The following is a 16,289-nucleotide window of genomic DNA, read 5'->3' as shown; positions in this document are numbered from 1 at the left end:
TCGTCATTTTCTTGGTCTTTTGGTGTCTGAGTGTTTTGCCGCAATTTGTTCAATAATCGTTTCCTCATAATCTACATTTTCATCGTGGCATTGAAGGTTATCGTCAATCGTTAAAAATTCTTCACAAATTTGGACCTGTTGCAGTTCCAAAGCCATTTCATATTCTGTACAGCTTATCGCGTCTGAATCACAATTAGTCATGAAACCACATTTAGCAAAACAATTCCGAATTGTTTTGCTGCTTACTCCTTGCCAGCTATCGGTGATAAATTGTACAGCTTTTAACTAATGTCATGTCAAGGACACTAATGTCAAGGACTTCCTAATTCATTTCATAAATATACATGGTCTCAATTCTAATCTCAACGATGTCCATTTCCACTTGCGGTCTTCCAAACCCCATGTACTTTTTCTGACAGAATCTCAGTTATCGGTTGATTCAACTACTGCTCATCTCAGATGTCCAAATTATTTGCTGTATGATTCCTTTCGCCTCAAAGGTGGTACTTGTGCATATGTCCGTTCTGATATTCCCTGTCAGAGACTTGGCAATTTGGAATCTCCTCTCTTTGATCTTCTCTGGCTTAAAATGTCTCTACCTCATTGTGTCAAATTCATCTGTTGTCTCTACCGTTCTCCCAACTCCACTAATCACTTGGAGCTCTTTGACTTCCTCTCTTTGCAACTTGACTTTCTCCAGTCCAACTTTCCTAACAGTGAGGTAATTTTCCTTGGTGATTGTAATGTTCACAACTCCAGCTGGCTTCCGTTTTCTAGTCACATCGACCCAGCAGGTCGAGATGCTGAGGCTTTTGCAATTACTAATGACCTAGCACAGATTGTTCTACCTACAAGAATACCGGACAATCCTAATTATACAGCCAATACGCTTGATCTTTTTCTCACAAACAACCCTTCTAAGTACAAGGTCGAAGTCAGAGGTCCTTTAGGCACTTCAGATCACAACTTGGTGATTGTCTCTTCTCCAATGGAACCTTTATCTCATGGCTATTCCCAACCTCGTATTGTTTGGCATTACAAGAATGCAAAATGGGATGACCTGCGAGACTTCTTTTCTTCTTTTCCTTGGTCTGATTACTGTTTCAAAACTTCAGATGTCAACGTTTGCTCAGATCATGTCAGTGAAATTATTCTTGCAGGAATGGAATCCTTTATCCCACACTCCACTTTAAAATCTCATCCTTTATCTAAACCTTGGTTTTCCAATAAATGTGCTAAGGCTGTCCAAGAGAAGAATGTTGCATATTTTAATTGGCTTGTTTCTAATTCTTCAGTTTCATTTTCTGCCTACACCAAAGCTCGCAACAATTGTAAAGCAGTTATTAATCAGTCCAAACTAGAGTTTGAACAGGCTAAGAGTAGAAAACTTGCTTCTTGCCCTAATGGTAACCGAGCATTCTGGTCTCTTGCCAAAGCTATTGGCCGCAACTTTTGCCCATCTCTACTCCCACCTCTGTCCAAACCAGATGGTTCTGTTGTCACTTCAGCCAAGGATAAAGCTGACCTGCTAGCATCCCATTTTTCTTCCAGCTCATGTATTAATGATCTTGGTCAAACACCTCCCACCATTCCTAACACGCTCCATTCAATGCCGCCTGTGGTCTTCCGTGAAAAGGATATCAGAAGGATTTTGATGAATCTTGATGCTAAGAAAGCTCCAGGTCCTGATGGTATTTCTCCACTTGTTCTCAAAACCTGTGCTCCTGAACTTACTCCTATTCTTTGCCACCTTTTTTCACTTTCTTATTCCAAAGGTGTTTTTCCTTCTGCTTGGAAATTTGCTCATATCCAGCCAGTTCCTAAAAAGCGTGACAAATCCCTCCCATCCAATTATCGTCCCATTGCAATTACTTCTCTTTCTAAAGTAATGGAGAAATCAATTAACCGCCAACTCTTAAACTACCTAGAAACCTTCCGTCTGATCAACGATCGCCAGTATGGATTCCGTCAGTGTCGATCCACTGGTGATATTCTGGCTTATGTTACTCATTTATGGACTAATTCAATGGAAAGGTTCGGTGAAACACAAGTAGTTGCTCTTGACATCTCAAAGGCTTTTGATCATGTTTGGCATAAAGGTCTTCTAAACAAGCTTCCATCTTATGGTTTGCCAACTGTTTTTAGTAATTGGTTATCCAGTTTTCTCTCTGATCGCTCACTGAGGGTGATGGTAGATGGCTCTCTGTCTTCTAACTTCTCCACTAATGCCGGTGTCCCCAAGGTTCAGTTCTTTCCCCACTCTTTTCCTCTTGTATATTAATGACCTTCTTCCATTGACTGGAAATCCTATCCATAGTTTTGCCGATGATAGCACATTGCATTCAACTTTCCATTTTGAGAAACCTTGTCCTGCTCAATCAGCTTCAACTTCTCGAAAATCTGCTGCCAATTCCTTAAATGCCGATCTTCAGGTAATTCTCCAGTGGGGCAAAGACAACTTAGTTGATTTCAACCCTTCTAAAACTCAGTCTTGTCTTATATCTCGCAAAAAGGATTCTTCTGCTCCTATGCTTATCTTTAGTGACACTCCGATTTCTAGGCAAAATGATATATCTCTTTTGGGAATTGCCCTGACTTCTAATCTCTCTTGGCACAAGCACATTACAAATATTGCTTCCTCTGCATCTAAAAAACTTGGTTTTCTCTTTCGCTCTCGGCGTTACTTTTCTTCCAAACAGCTGCTCACTCTGTATAAATCGCAAATCCGCCCTGCCATGGAATATTGTTCCCACAACTGGGGTGGTGCCCCCAAAACCTCTCTCAGGCTTCTTGATTCCATTCAGAAGAGGGCAGTTAGGTTAATTAATGATTCATCTCTAACAGAGTCTCTCCACTCGCTTTCTCATAGACGCACTGTTTCTGCTGCATGCCTCTTCTATAGATACTTCCATGGGCACTGTTCTGAATTGGTTTCTATAATTCCCACTCTCTCTTTCAAAACAGTCCGAACACATGCCGCCACCAGCCAACATCCATTTACTATCCAACTTCAAACCACAGAACCAACTTTTCATCTTCTTCATTTATTCATTCAACTGCCGTTTTCTGGAACAACCTTCCTTCATACGTATTTCCTGAAAATTACAATCTACAGAAGTTCAAGTCCAATGTCAACAAATATCTTCTTTCGTCTTCTCAACCTCCAACCCAAGCACGGTACTAAGTACTATAGGTTCTAATACCTCTCGTGTTTGGGGTTCACATAAAAAAAAAAAAAAAAAAGTCTACACTTCCATCAAGACAACCAACCATCCATCGCTTTGAAATTTACGTGACCTAGCTTTTTGGCCAACTCTTCTGACTTGGTTTTTAGCATAGGGCCGCTTACATACTCCTCGTTTAATACAGTGGAAAACTATTGATTCAAAGCATCTTCGATGTCTGGATTTTTGCCTTCCCTCTTTCGCTTATGAGATGTTTTCTTTAAATCCATGTGCAATGTCCACTCCTCTCTAAGTTTTTCTTGTTGCTGTAGCAGTCATGAAATTGTAGATTTTGGCACCTTTATTATCTCTGCTAGCTGACGATGACTGATGTTAGGAGGTTGACTTTATCTTGTCAAGAATAGAGAGTTTTTCTGAAAGTGTCAAATCTTTACATGGCATCTTGACAGGGATCTCAAATGTACTGAAAAAAAAGGGGAGGGGGAAACCAAAATCAGTGCACTGTTTGGTACAGTTTTTAATCTATTTTAACCCACAAGATGTATACATATGTACCTAGTGTGATCGTAAACAACTGCAGGCAAAATTTCTTCAGAATCCAATTACCACGACACAGAACAAATGTAAAACAACCACTGTACAGCATGACTTCGCAATAACTGATTCGGCGCTGCCCACGTGATCTCTTTGTTACGAACCATCTAAATTAGTTTATTGTTCAATAAACTATATTTAGATGTTTGTGCAGGCCATCTAAATATAGTTTATTGTTCAATCAAGACCTTCATTGCCCCAATTAAGCGGTGAGTTGGCCTAAATAAGCAGAACAAATTCAGGCTAAATATTCGTTTTGTTTCTGTTCTTCATAATTTGCCCCAAATAAGCGGCTGCCCCGATTAACCGGTGCCCCAATTAACCAGAATGCAATGTATAACAAAAGGTTATTTGGTTTTTAGGAGCATTAGCAACTAAGGCCATATTGCTCCGGGCATATGCGGTGGTCATTCCCTGACCTTTCCGCATCCTCTGCATTTGGTGGTGACTGACTCGAACCCCGGTCTAATCAAGAAGCGTGTGCTACGCACTGCTGCTCCTTCCCACCTGGCTACGGAGGCGCCTATATAACAAAAGGAAAAGAGAAAATACTGTATAATCATTAAAGGAATATTGGTGGGTGGGGGGAAAGGTAGTACATGGAAGTATGTGATTTTATTTCCAAATTAAAAAAAAAAAAGTAACAAAAAAATTTGAAAAAGTGGTATCTGTAATATGCCATGTTAGCAGCAGGAGGTTAAAGCACTCCTTTTACTCAAACAGCAAGTCACTACAAACAAAATCATATGTCCATATTCAACATAGATTTCACTCAGAAAAAAACTACTGTATGTCAATACTACTTACCTCTCAATCCACTTTACTTCATTTTGTCATCATTTTCATCATATCTAAACATGTGCACAGCAATTGCTGAAGTATAACAGTATAAGATATAGTGGCGGGCAAAAAAACTGCATCACTTGTGAATTTTGCAAATAATGTGTTTTGCGCTGCTTGTGGGTTGCAGAAATGTTCGAAATGCATTTGTTAGATGGGATATATATCTCTGTGAATGAAATCCAATAAAAATAAACTCCACCTGATATACCTAATTGCCATAAATACCTTCCCAAAGGGTAAAATGTATAATTAATGGAAATATGAGAAATCGTGCAAATGGCCATCACGATAACCAAACATACATTTTATTGCATTTACGTGTACAGACTGAAATGACAGTTAATGTAATAGTATATGTACTGTAAATCAGCAAAATAAATCCTCAATATTTTGTTGTTCCTCCTCAAGCTGCAATTATAGCCTTGCAATGATGTAGCATAGAGTTAATCAACTTCTGGATATAGGGTTGCCCAATTTCGTGGTACCACACCATTACAATGCTCTCGTGCAGCTGAATCTCACTTGTTGGCTTCTTCTGAGCAATTTTAGACAACATTATGTACCAGCAATTTTCAATAGGGTTCAAATCTAGACTGTTGCAAGGCCAGTCCAAACAGTGTAATGCCGATATTTCTGAGGTATGACTGCACCTTAAGGGAGAAAAATGAGGGAAAAATATTGGTGTAAGTATGTTTTAAGCCTTGTGAGACAAGAAGACAAACTCATCATTAAATCTAAATAGCATAAAACTTAGCAATTTTGCTGTGTGGCAAGGTGCTGAGTCCTGTTGAAAAATGCAGTTTTGGACATCTGTATGGTGATCCCTAATAACGGGTTTCAGGCACTCTTCCAAGATAACAGTGTAGGTTTCTGCATTCACCATTCTGTTAATAAACTTAATTTGCCACACCCCTTTGCTTTTTATGCATCCCCAGACCATCTGACCAGCGAGGAACTTTACAGTTGGTGTTATGCATTCAGGATGGTATGCCTCCAATTTTCGTCTTTTGACATATCACTTCCCATCCGAGTCATGCAGGTTGAATTTCGATTCGTCAGAAAAGATGACAGTGTCCCATTGCTCTTTTGTCCATGAAACACGCATTTAACCCGAGCAAGTAGCTTTTTCCTCATTTTTTGGGTCAACAAAGGCTTCTTCTTGGGCCAATAGGCATGCAGACCACATTCCGTAAGTCGTCTTTGGATAGCTGCGGCGCTTGTTTCAACACCAGAGGCCATCTCAAAGTCCAGTTTTAGATCAGGAGCACTGGCATGGCGATTATGAAGGCATAGCCATTTCAAATATCGATCTTGGGAAGGTGTAGTCACTTTCTTATGGCCTGATCCAAGTCTTCTCTTCACATCACTGGTTTGACGCTTTAATTTCAGCACCCGGGATACTGTTTACTGGTGGCAGCCTATTTTATCAGTTACATGGTTATTTGGTTTTTAGGAGCATTAGCAACTAAGGCCATATTGCTCCGGGGATATGCAGTGGTCATTCCCTGACCTTTCCTCATCCTCCGTATTTGATGGGTACGGGCTCGAACGGGGTCTAATCAAGAAGTGTGTGCTACGCACTGCTGCTCCTGCCCACCTATTATTTTATCAGTGATAGCACGTGTAGAAAGCCCTTCCTGGAACAGAGCAACAGCTGCACTTTTTTTTTCTTGGTGTCAACTGAACATATGGAGCCATGCTTGCACCTCCGCAAAACAGGATACTAATGAGCGTGTATACCTTTCCAACAGCATGTTTATAGAAAAGGCTGATGTAATACTTTGCAATTACTGTCTGATCCAATAGAAGTGTTATCTGATGCAATAACTTTGCTTTGAGACAAACAAAATAACTGTAATCAAAAATATATCTTATACGTTTCACTACAAATGTTACTTTTTTTAAGATGATGCAGTTTTTTTGTCCGCCACTGTATAGCAATTTTGAACAATAGAATTACCATCATTATAATTTTATAGCTCATATAACAGATCTTTGTATTTTATTAATGAACAACAGGGTTTCTCAATCTCACTTCCCCAACTGCTTTGTTCACACGATCTTAACTTCCACTAGTTTTCTAATTCAGAATGCACTGAATGATAAGAATGATCTCATCTATCTAGATATAACATTTGTAAAAGGATAAGAGAAGTGAAATAATTAACAATTAAAAATCAATTAACGTAATTAAAAATTAAGTAAAAAATTAATTTAACAAAAAATATTGCAAAACGATTTTCCTTCCTGAAGCTGACAATGCTTTGACCATAGTCGTGATCACAGGAATGAAAATTACCGAAGAGGGATGAGTATGGAATTTAAATAGGGATTATTTGTCTTTGCACATGTGCATAAAGGACCACGGGTTGGAGATTAGATATGGCAGGCGTACATTAACAGAATTCTCATGTAATTTAATTTTGATGGTTTCTGCAATTAATAGTCCCATATAATTACATTGGACACTAAGTATTTTGGCCTCGTTAAATAAAAAAAGTGTTTTTCATTAACGGCATTAAAGGCTAATTCTGATGCTGCTGAACGAGAAGCATGAACTGAGGCTGCATGTTAACACAGAAATTCAGAGAAAACCTCGTAGAACCCTGATAAGATGAGGCAAAAACATGGCAAGAAATGTTGTACACTAGGTCATTTATTTGTGTCGCAAATGAAGAAAGGACTGAGCGATTCTTCAGTATAGTGTGTGATTTCCGTATTGGCCTGGCTACAATTTTAAATTCTTTAAAGAATCTGTTAAGTTGTTTGTGCCACTGTTCAACAAATGGGACAGAAATAAAGTATTTTTTGATATTACTATTGTTGGTTTGTGTATTTTTTTGTATTCTGTCCTTAGCTTGTACCCTAATTCTGTCTATTGTAGCAAGTGGGTAACCCCTGTTTAAGAATCTGTTGGTAAATATTTGTATTTTTGAGCCCAAAGCAAATTCCATTATTGAATATTTATAAGCATTGAGAAATTGATTAAGGATAATCGATCTTTTGTGGGGGAATTTTTTTCTTTAAATTAATTTTTTACTTAATTTTTAATTGTGTTAAATTGATTTTTAATTGTGTTCATTTGATTTTTAATTATTTTTTACTGTAAATGTCAGATTTTCGATTTTTTAATTGTTTTCGTTTTAATTTCTGGAGAGTATCATACGAAGTGTTCTACGTGTCATATTGAGGTAAACTTCTCTTATTCTTTTACAAATATTGATATCAACATATATGTATTGAGCATTATAGCTCTGGTTCATACTATCAGATATAACATTTGTATTTTATGTGATTAACCTGAATTTGTTATTAAATTTGCTGGGTAAAAAGAACTGCAAACTGAGTAAAGAAAACTCGGTCTTTTAACCCTCTACAACTTGTGCCCTAAATGGTTTCTGTGAGACACTTTTTTTTTATTATAACAAATAATTTTTTTTGCTTTTTCACTGAATTTAAAACGGTATTCCTTTAATTATGATTTGCTAAACTCAAATACAAAATATTGAATAAAAATAAGCAAGAAACTAATAATAATAATGGTTTTATCATATTTCTTAAAATTTAAATCACTCATTCCCAAATTGAAACACACAAGGCATTTACATTGCATCCTGCCAGACACCATGTGAAATTAATGTATTTTTTGCTAGTTATTCACATTTCATTTTCATTTTTGCAAAACTAAAGCTCTATGGCAAGATTAGACAGCTCTTTTTGGTGTCTCACAGACACCACATGCATATGGAGTGAGTACAAAAAACACAGCATCTATGTTTTTTGTACTCACTATTTGGCAATTAGACTCCAGGCAAGCTACTGCTTACCTGGAGTCTAACTGTAAAAAAAAAAAAAAAAAAAAACTCCTGCTTTCTTATAATTTATATTATAACAAAAGGAAAATATTGTATAATCATTTAGGGAATATTGGTGGAGAAAGATAGTATATGGGAGCATGTGATTTTATTTCCAAATAAAAAAAAAAAAGTAACAAAAAATTTGAAAAAGTGGTATCTGTAATATGCCATGTTAGCAGCAGGGGGGCAGGTTAAAGCACTCCCTTTACTCAAACAGCAAGTCACTACATACAAAATCATATCTCCATATTCAACATAGATTTCACTCAGAAAAAAACTACTATATGTCAATACTATTTACCTCTCGATTCACTTTACCCATTTTGTCATATCTAAGCGTGCACAGCAATTACTGAATTATAACACATGCAGGGAATCTAATTCTATCCTTATGGAATTAGATGTCTTACATCTAATTAATACAATTTAGGAAACATACAAAAGCTTCTATACCACTCGTAACAGCATAGCCTAGCTGCCCTTGTGCTGTTAAACCCAAAGAAACAACTCATAACAGCAGAAGAAAGTTTCTCAGCACCACCAATCTCATTTAAAATCTTTACAGCAATTTAACAGATGTCCTTGCCTTTTACAGTGCCATGTAATGCTGCTGATTGTTATTATATATATATATATATATATATATATCTAACTGTTATTCATGAATGGCAACAGTATTAGAAACTGTCCTTACAAAAATTTAGTGCTGCATTTTGTCTGTAGTAGTAGTAGTGGCATGTGATGCAAGAAAGCAATAGGCTCAATATACCAGTAGGCTCATCCAGTGTCAAGGAAAGGTACAGCGTAAGCATTGAGCCTTCTAATATTTTATAAATTTGTACTTTATTTCTTAAATTTTGCTATTCATACCATCAATTAATTTCTTTTTTTGTTATTTATGTTTACAATAAAAGAAACTAGTGAAGTAAAGTTTTGTTCCAATGCACATTTCATAAAAATCCATTTCTGAGTAATTGTTTCTTTTTAAATCTCCTACTATCATGGCATACACTTTTTTTTCCCCACAGCATATTTATATTTATTGTGCTTTGTTGTATAATGTCTATTGATAGTGCTCCCGAACTGAAAGAATTTTCAAACATACAAGATACTGGTATAAGAGTTTTTGTGCCTAATTAGCTTAAAATTGGGGAGAAAATGTATGAAATGATGAAATTTTTAGATAGGATACAGACAGCATGATATACCAAACACACCACTTAATACACAGTGTGGCAATTGGAAAACAAGACTAATGCTAGAAAAAATAATGATCCCGTGTCCAGGGGGTCCAAAACCTCCAACAGGAGGAGCTCCATATGGATCTGATCCATGTCCTCATGGTGGTGGTGGAACAGGACCACCACCCTGAGTAGGAGATGGGGGCCTGATGGATATGATCCAGGAGGTCCTGAATAATCATCCTGATTTGGTGGTGGATGACTCCCATAACCATGAGGAGGGGGCATATTATGAACCTTGGTTTATTCAAAAAACTTCTTGCCGCATCCACACACTGCATGCATCCATGAAGTGCCTGAAACAACTGGTGGAAGGCCGTGACTGGTATACTGTTCAATGTTCTCGTCCCAGCTCTGAACAGCCTTTCAGTGGTGACTTGAGCTTTGGAAACAAAAAAATAAGTCACATGGGGATAAATCTGGTGAACATAGTATGCAAACTTTTTGCTAGCCAAAAACTCCCAAACAGTGAGAGCCTTGTGGGTTGGTGCATTGTCGTGCAAGAGGAACTAATTGCCATCTTCTCTATACTAAGGCTGCACATGATGGATTCTCTGCAACAAACATTTCAAAACATCCAGACAGTATGCAGCAGTAACACTTTGGCCATTGGGCATGAACTCTTTGTGCACAATTCCCTTGCTATTGTAGAAAGTGATGAGCATGGCAATGATTTTTGACATTTCTTGACAAAACTTTTTTTCATATATTAATCAACAAACATTGGAGATCACAATGTAATATTGTAAATCACACTGGCCTCTGGCCCACTGGGGTTTCCCTAGTAAGTCTTATGGCCAGTCCACCTCTGCCTCCATGCCATGAATTTTCCCAGAAGCACTGTAGCCCACAGACCTTTAATAACAAAACTAAATGCACTGTGTCGCTGGCATGGTGCAAGGCACGCCAAATCCGGACTGTGGATCAAAGGAAATTGGTCCTGTGAAACAATGCACATCATGCTGCACACTCTTCTAGTCTGGTGGATATATTTGCATATGAAGGATGTCTGGAGAACACGTATTGAGTGTACTGTCTCAAGTGTGAGTTGGGAGGCGGTGCCATGGTGATACAGATTAGATATTGGTTGCAATACATAGAACTATAAATGCTGCATCCTACATCAATGTTCTAGCCAATTCTGTGTGCACACTGAAAATTTTATAGAACTGGCCCATACATCTTCCAACAGGCCAATGTTCCAAGTCATAAAGCAAGGACTGTGAACACGTTTGAAGAGAATACCATGAGAACATAGCATTGGCCATACAGTACACCAACCTCAATCCAACTAAACCTATAAGATAAACTGCAACACAGAATAAGAGCACGATCAAGATGGTCCTTTTCATTAGTTCAGCTTGCAAATGTTTTAGAGGAGGAGTGGAACACAATATCACCGGCATTTGACCATAAATTAGCAAAAATTCTACAGATCACCGAAGCAGTCATTAAAACCAAAAGGTGTACCAAGATGCTGTTAATTTTTTTGAATAAGTTTTGTTTGTAACTACAGGTAACTCTTGTATAACATGGTAGTTTGATTCCTACAAAATCTCGTGTAATGCAAAACCATGTTATATGGGACTAAGAACCTTTTGTACTGGTTCAGTACAAAAAGGGGGGTTACGTTCCAAAGGCTAAAAAAATATGCCATTTTTTTATAACTATCGGAAACTTAATTTTTATAGTAGTAATAACTTAATATTTTAACTTTATTTTTATAATAGTAGTAAATTTAAATAGTAATAACTGAACAAATGTCTTGCCTTACAAACTGTGATACTTATAGGTCAGATTATGTGCTTTCATTTAATTTTCTTCCTCTTCATCGCTGCTAAGCAAAATCTCTTCTGTAGCATCTAGATTTCGTGTACCTTCTGCTCTCTTTAAAAGTCACAATTATTTTTTATGGTCTCAAACAAGCACAAGTTCAACAGCACAGAACCTAACCCAGGGATCTCCCAAAAAAATACAATGGACCCCGCTTTAAATAATACATGAAAATTGGAAGAATATTTTCCAGTTAGCAAAATAAAAATAAATTTGAGCTTACATAAATAGCTTAATTAATACATACTATTATATGTACATACTAATTAATTGATATTTCTGTTCACTGACTGTTTTTTTTTTGGTTGTAAAATTTAAATCAGTAAAAATGATAAGCAATTAATAACAAAGAACATGGCATGCACAAGTTGCAACAAACACGATATACACAAGTGAGATACAGAGTAATGAGTTTCTGAAAAGTTATTTATGTTTTTTATATGATTGAATATTTCATGGAAGGGGAAACACATTTCACCAAAATAACGTGAGATCCACAGAATTCCAGCTATCGGTACTATAGCAAATGCAAGAAGATCGAGTTTACTACCCATTTATAATTGATTACACTAACAGAAAAGACCAATAAACCGGAAACTGCAAATTGTTTTTATTGTTAGAAAAATACTGCAAAGGCGATAACAACTAGCGAATTGTTATCGCAGGGTTTTCCCAGCACAAAAATACCGTGTTATGCGAGATTTCCAGCAATTCTCAAACCATGTTGTACAAGGATTGCCGCAATTTATCAATCATGTTAGAATGAAACTGTGTTGTAGAAGTACCGTGTTATATGGTGGGTTGCCTGTACACAAACCATGTAGTGTCCTATGATTTATGGTAGGATAGTGTATACAAGTATATAATTATTGATTAGAAGCATATCCCTCTGTCTTATCTTTCCTGTACACATTGTACTTACCATATTCAAATTCTGCATCCAGTATATCAAAATAGCACCATATTTCCAATGATAACTGGAAAAAAAGCTGAGAGAAAAAAGAGAAAAAAAACTGGAAAAAATGAGCTAAGAAATCCCTCATATGCCCTTGTTAAAAACTGGAAAAGTGAGTGAAAAGTAAAGTAATGTGGAACTTTTTTTAAAGTATCAACTTTTTTTCAGGATTCATTTCCAGTATTCCTCTAATGTTGACATTTGTTGATTAAACAAGTACTTCAGATTTATCAAATTTATTAACTATACTTTTAACAGTTTTACAATACTCTAAAATATGGTACTTTACAATCCAGAAATATTAAAAAAGCAATCTGGCACTTGTAACAATTGCATTTGACTTTAAGAATCCATACAAAAAAGATTGACATTTCTTTCTTTATAAGATGCTTGAAGGACTATCTTGTTCTTTAATCTGTTTTTTGTGGTCACTAGTAATGCCCTACTTTCAAACAGATGGCCTCTCCAAAAGGTTAAATGGCCACAGCCTGTTTCAGGACTAACCAGTCCCTCATTACACAGCAAGTAGTCTCTAGTGACAACATGCTGACAAAACAATTGTAAAGAAGTTGTTCAACATGAGCTGCCATGCTGTATGTGAAATCAATTTTTAAATGTGTAATATAGCTAAGGCTATCTATTGAAATTAGTGAAATACCAGGGCAATTTATTACAAAGGCAAGTTTTTTTCTGCTGTGAGAATTAAGTCCATTGTATCATACATGTAGTTTAAAATCCTGCTGGCCACAAAAACAGATGAATGGATAAGATAGTCATTATAAATGTTTACAGATACAAGTTCAATTGTTTATCATTAATATTTATTGAAATGTGTTTCTCTAAAACTGCTCAATGACTAGGTATACCTCTCTAAAATACAGAAAAATTTTAAATCTGGCACCTCTCAGTCCCCAAGAGTGCCTGATTTTAAAATAAAAAGTTGATAAACAAGATGGGTAGTAATTTACGGGGTTCAGATTTATCTCCACAATTTTTGAAAACAGGAAGTTTTGAAAGAATTAGGATGCAGAGGAAATGCAGCTATCAAACAAGTTAGTTAGTAAAAATTGGCAATAATAAACATAAATTTCCATTTATTCTATTGACAGTTGAGGCCAGAAGAGTGCAAATTCATCATGACTGCATACATACTCAATTATTAAGGCAACCAAATCTTCAATGCCATGGTCATAATGGGTTGTTGTTATTTGGTTTTTAGGAGCATTAGCAACTAAGGCCATAGCTCAGGGATATGGGGTGGTCATTCCCTGACCTTTCTGCATCCTCCGTATTTGGTGGTCACTGGTTCGAACCCCGGTCTAATCAAGAAGCATGTGCTAAGCACTGCTGCTCCTGCCCACCTGGCTACGGAGGCACCGGTCACAATTGGATATGCATTTTTTGTGCATATATGGACTGAAGCCCACAACCTCCTTACTTGCACCTATGCATGCTAACCACTGGACTATGGTTGGAACAATATTATTATTATTATTATTAGCTATATGGTGCAAGGAAGCCTGAGGCTTATGCTGCACCAGCCAAAAAAAAAAATCCCGAGTTACCCTGAGAGAGAGTGTCAAAGTAGAAGGGAATCCCCAAAAATGAGAAGAATGATGGTATCCAGCTCAGGACCCTGGGTGTGCCAAGCCCATACGATTGCCAGATTTTTTTTGACCAACACACTGGAATGAATTTTGTTTGAATCAACATATTGATGGATAATATACATATATTCATAAAAAAAAATTTTACATAATGATTTTTATTAAAACAAAATGAATTTTGCAATGTAAAGTAGGCATTTTCTATCAAACAATAAAATAAAGCAATTTTATTTTTTAACAAATAGCCAAAAATAAACATGACGTACATCAATTAATATTTTATGCTGGATAGGGCATCTTCATTGATCTTTTGTCTTTCATTATGTAACACAACACACTGGAAGACAGTTTAACCTCAGACAGGGTATTTTCACTATATATTCAAAGCATTCTTTGAACATTTCCATTGTGGCTAGCAACTGCATACAGATATTCATATATATTGTAAAAATGTCATTATACTATTCTGCAAATTCTGTTCTTAAAAATACAAAAAAAGTTCTTCCGAGGATAATTTTTCATTCCAGCTCAATGAATCGATTGAAATCTCGGTATAGATTGTCACAAAGGTCATATGACTGAAATGGAATATGTCATTGATATCAATATATTTCTTCTTTTTTTTTTTTTTTCTGTGTGTGTTTGTAGCCGGTGCATTCCATGGTCCCAAAAGGTCTTGGGACGCCGGAACAAGAAGCGGGAAAACTGGGGGCATCTGGTAACTCTAATTCGGGAATGTGTAAAAACTGAACGAAGTTCCACTTCAAGAAACTCAAGCAACCCTATTTCAACGTGAAGAACCTAACCGGGCTCTCCAAATTAAGATAAATTAAAATGTAACAATTGTGCCTTTTTGCAGCGCACGCTATTTGTGCAGTTATATTAAAGCCGCTAACATATACCATGCTAGTAATGGAAATATGCTTTGCCGAGTGAGTTAAAAGTATATCAGCAACTTAATATATAACTTAGTATCTACTAAAATTAACATATGCACAAAATTAATTCTGAAAAAATAATAGACTGAACATACCCTAAATCATCTAATGAGTCCATAATGTCGATCTCCATTTTTGAATTTGCGCTCCTTTATGTGTTCATACATATACCTTTTAAGCTTTGTTAATAAATATTAATCTATTTATACATTTTACTGCTGTTATAACAAGAGAGAAAAAATTCTTTTAATAGTTTATATGTAAGTTGTTTAATACTAACTACCAAAAAAATTACATTCCCACGATTGCTCAAGAAACGTTTCCAATGTGGCATAAATTCCAAATGTACCGCTAGATGTCAGAAGAGTCAACGTGTGTTTGAAAAGTTTAACATGTCGACTCTGCAAGGAGTTGTTTCAATTTATCAGACTCTCATGGGTGAATGGGGTAAAACTCCTAAAAATCTTGCAAAGTGTGAAGAACTTCTTGCAAGGCTCAAAGTTAGTATATATTCCTTGATTATTTATCATTATAGCCATATTCTTTCATTTTAAGAGAGGAGGATCACTAGATTACTTTATTAAGCCTAAATGCCGTTTCACATTGTCAAAAGTGCTGAATCATAATGTGTGAAAAATACAGAATCTTACTTTTTGGTATAGTTAACCCTGCTATTTAGCATAAAATTATCAGATAAATCTGAGATCGTCTCAGAGGTGAAACTCGCACAAAAGACTTTCTTGGAAATGAGTTTTTCTCCTCCTGCCACTCATTTTACCGGCCCAAAGTATAAAAAGAATTTTGTTCATTTGTATGACCAAATTCATTATTCATAGCTTTCTACGAAAGAAATAGTATATTGCTGTCTAAAATAGTGTATTCCAAGCTTTAGCGTTTAATACTGTATTAAAGTATTAAATATTTACACAATAAATATTGTATTAAAAAATTGCCTATAATCAGATTTTGAGGCCAAGTACAGAAAGTGGCAAATTCTGTAAAGATGCCAGCGAGTTTTCTGAAAAATATATGTGCAATATAATATAAAATGTGAGCGACAGCGTAGCATTAGTAGAGGCATATGATGCACGAAAGCAAGCTGATGCATCAGCCAAAAAAAAAACCGCTCTCATTTCACCCCTCCGTTCGTTCGAAATACCTGTCCAGCTGAGCCTTAAATTTATTTAGGCTATCAACTTCCATGACAAAAGATGAAAGTCTGTTCCACCAACCAAC

The 16,289-nt window shown here is 36.3% G+C and overlaps 2 protein-coding genes across 2 annotated transcripts in view; one reads left to right on the top strand and one right to left on the bottom strand.

The window, feature by feature from the left end:
• Positions 1-15,348, bottom strand: part of LOC150084850 (protein TSLIG3A-like) — a 137,211-nt gene extending 121,863 nt beyond the window's left edge. The window contains exon 1 of the mRNA XM_090375595.1: positions 15,149-15,348. Within this exon, the coding sequence (XP_090231721.1) occupies positions 15,149-15,186 (38 nt within the window). The 5' untranslated portion in view covers positions 15,187-15,348. The remainder of the gene's footprint in view (positions 1-15,148) is intronic.
• An 83-nt stretch (positions 15,349-15,431) lies between these two features.
• Positions 15,432-16,289, top strand: part of LOC150084849 (26S proteasome non-ATPase regulatory subunit 8-like) — a 72,558-nt gene continuing 71,700 nt past the window's right edge. The window contains exon 1 of the mRNA XM_090375594.1: positions 15,432-15,553. Within this exon, the coding sequence (XP_090231720.1) occupies positions 15,446-15,553 (108 nt within the window). The 5' untranslated portion in view covers positions 15,432-15,445. The remainder of the gene's footprint in view (positions 15,554-16,289) is intronic.

Source organism: Mastigoproctus giganteus, chromosome 6 (genome assembly GCF_048544385.1).
Source record: "Mastigoproctus giganteus isolate SK-2022 chromosome 6, ASM4854438v1, whole genome shotgun sequence".
NCBI classification, from domain to species: domain Eukaryota; kingdom Metazoa; phylum Arthropoda; class Arachnida; order Uropygi; family Thelyphonidae; genus Mastigoproctus; species Mastigoproctus giganteus.
This window is presented reverse-complemented; position numbering and strand designations above follow the sequence as displayed.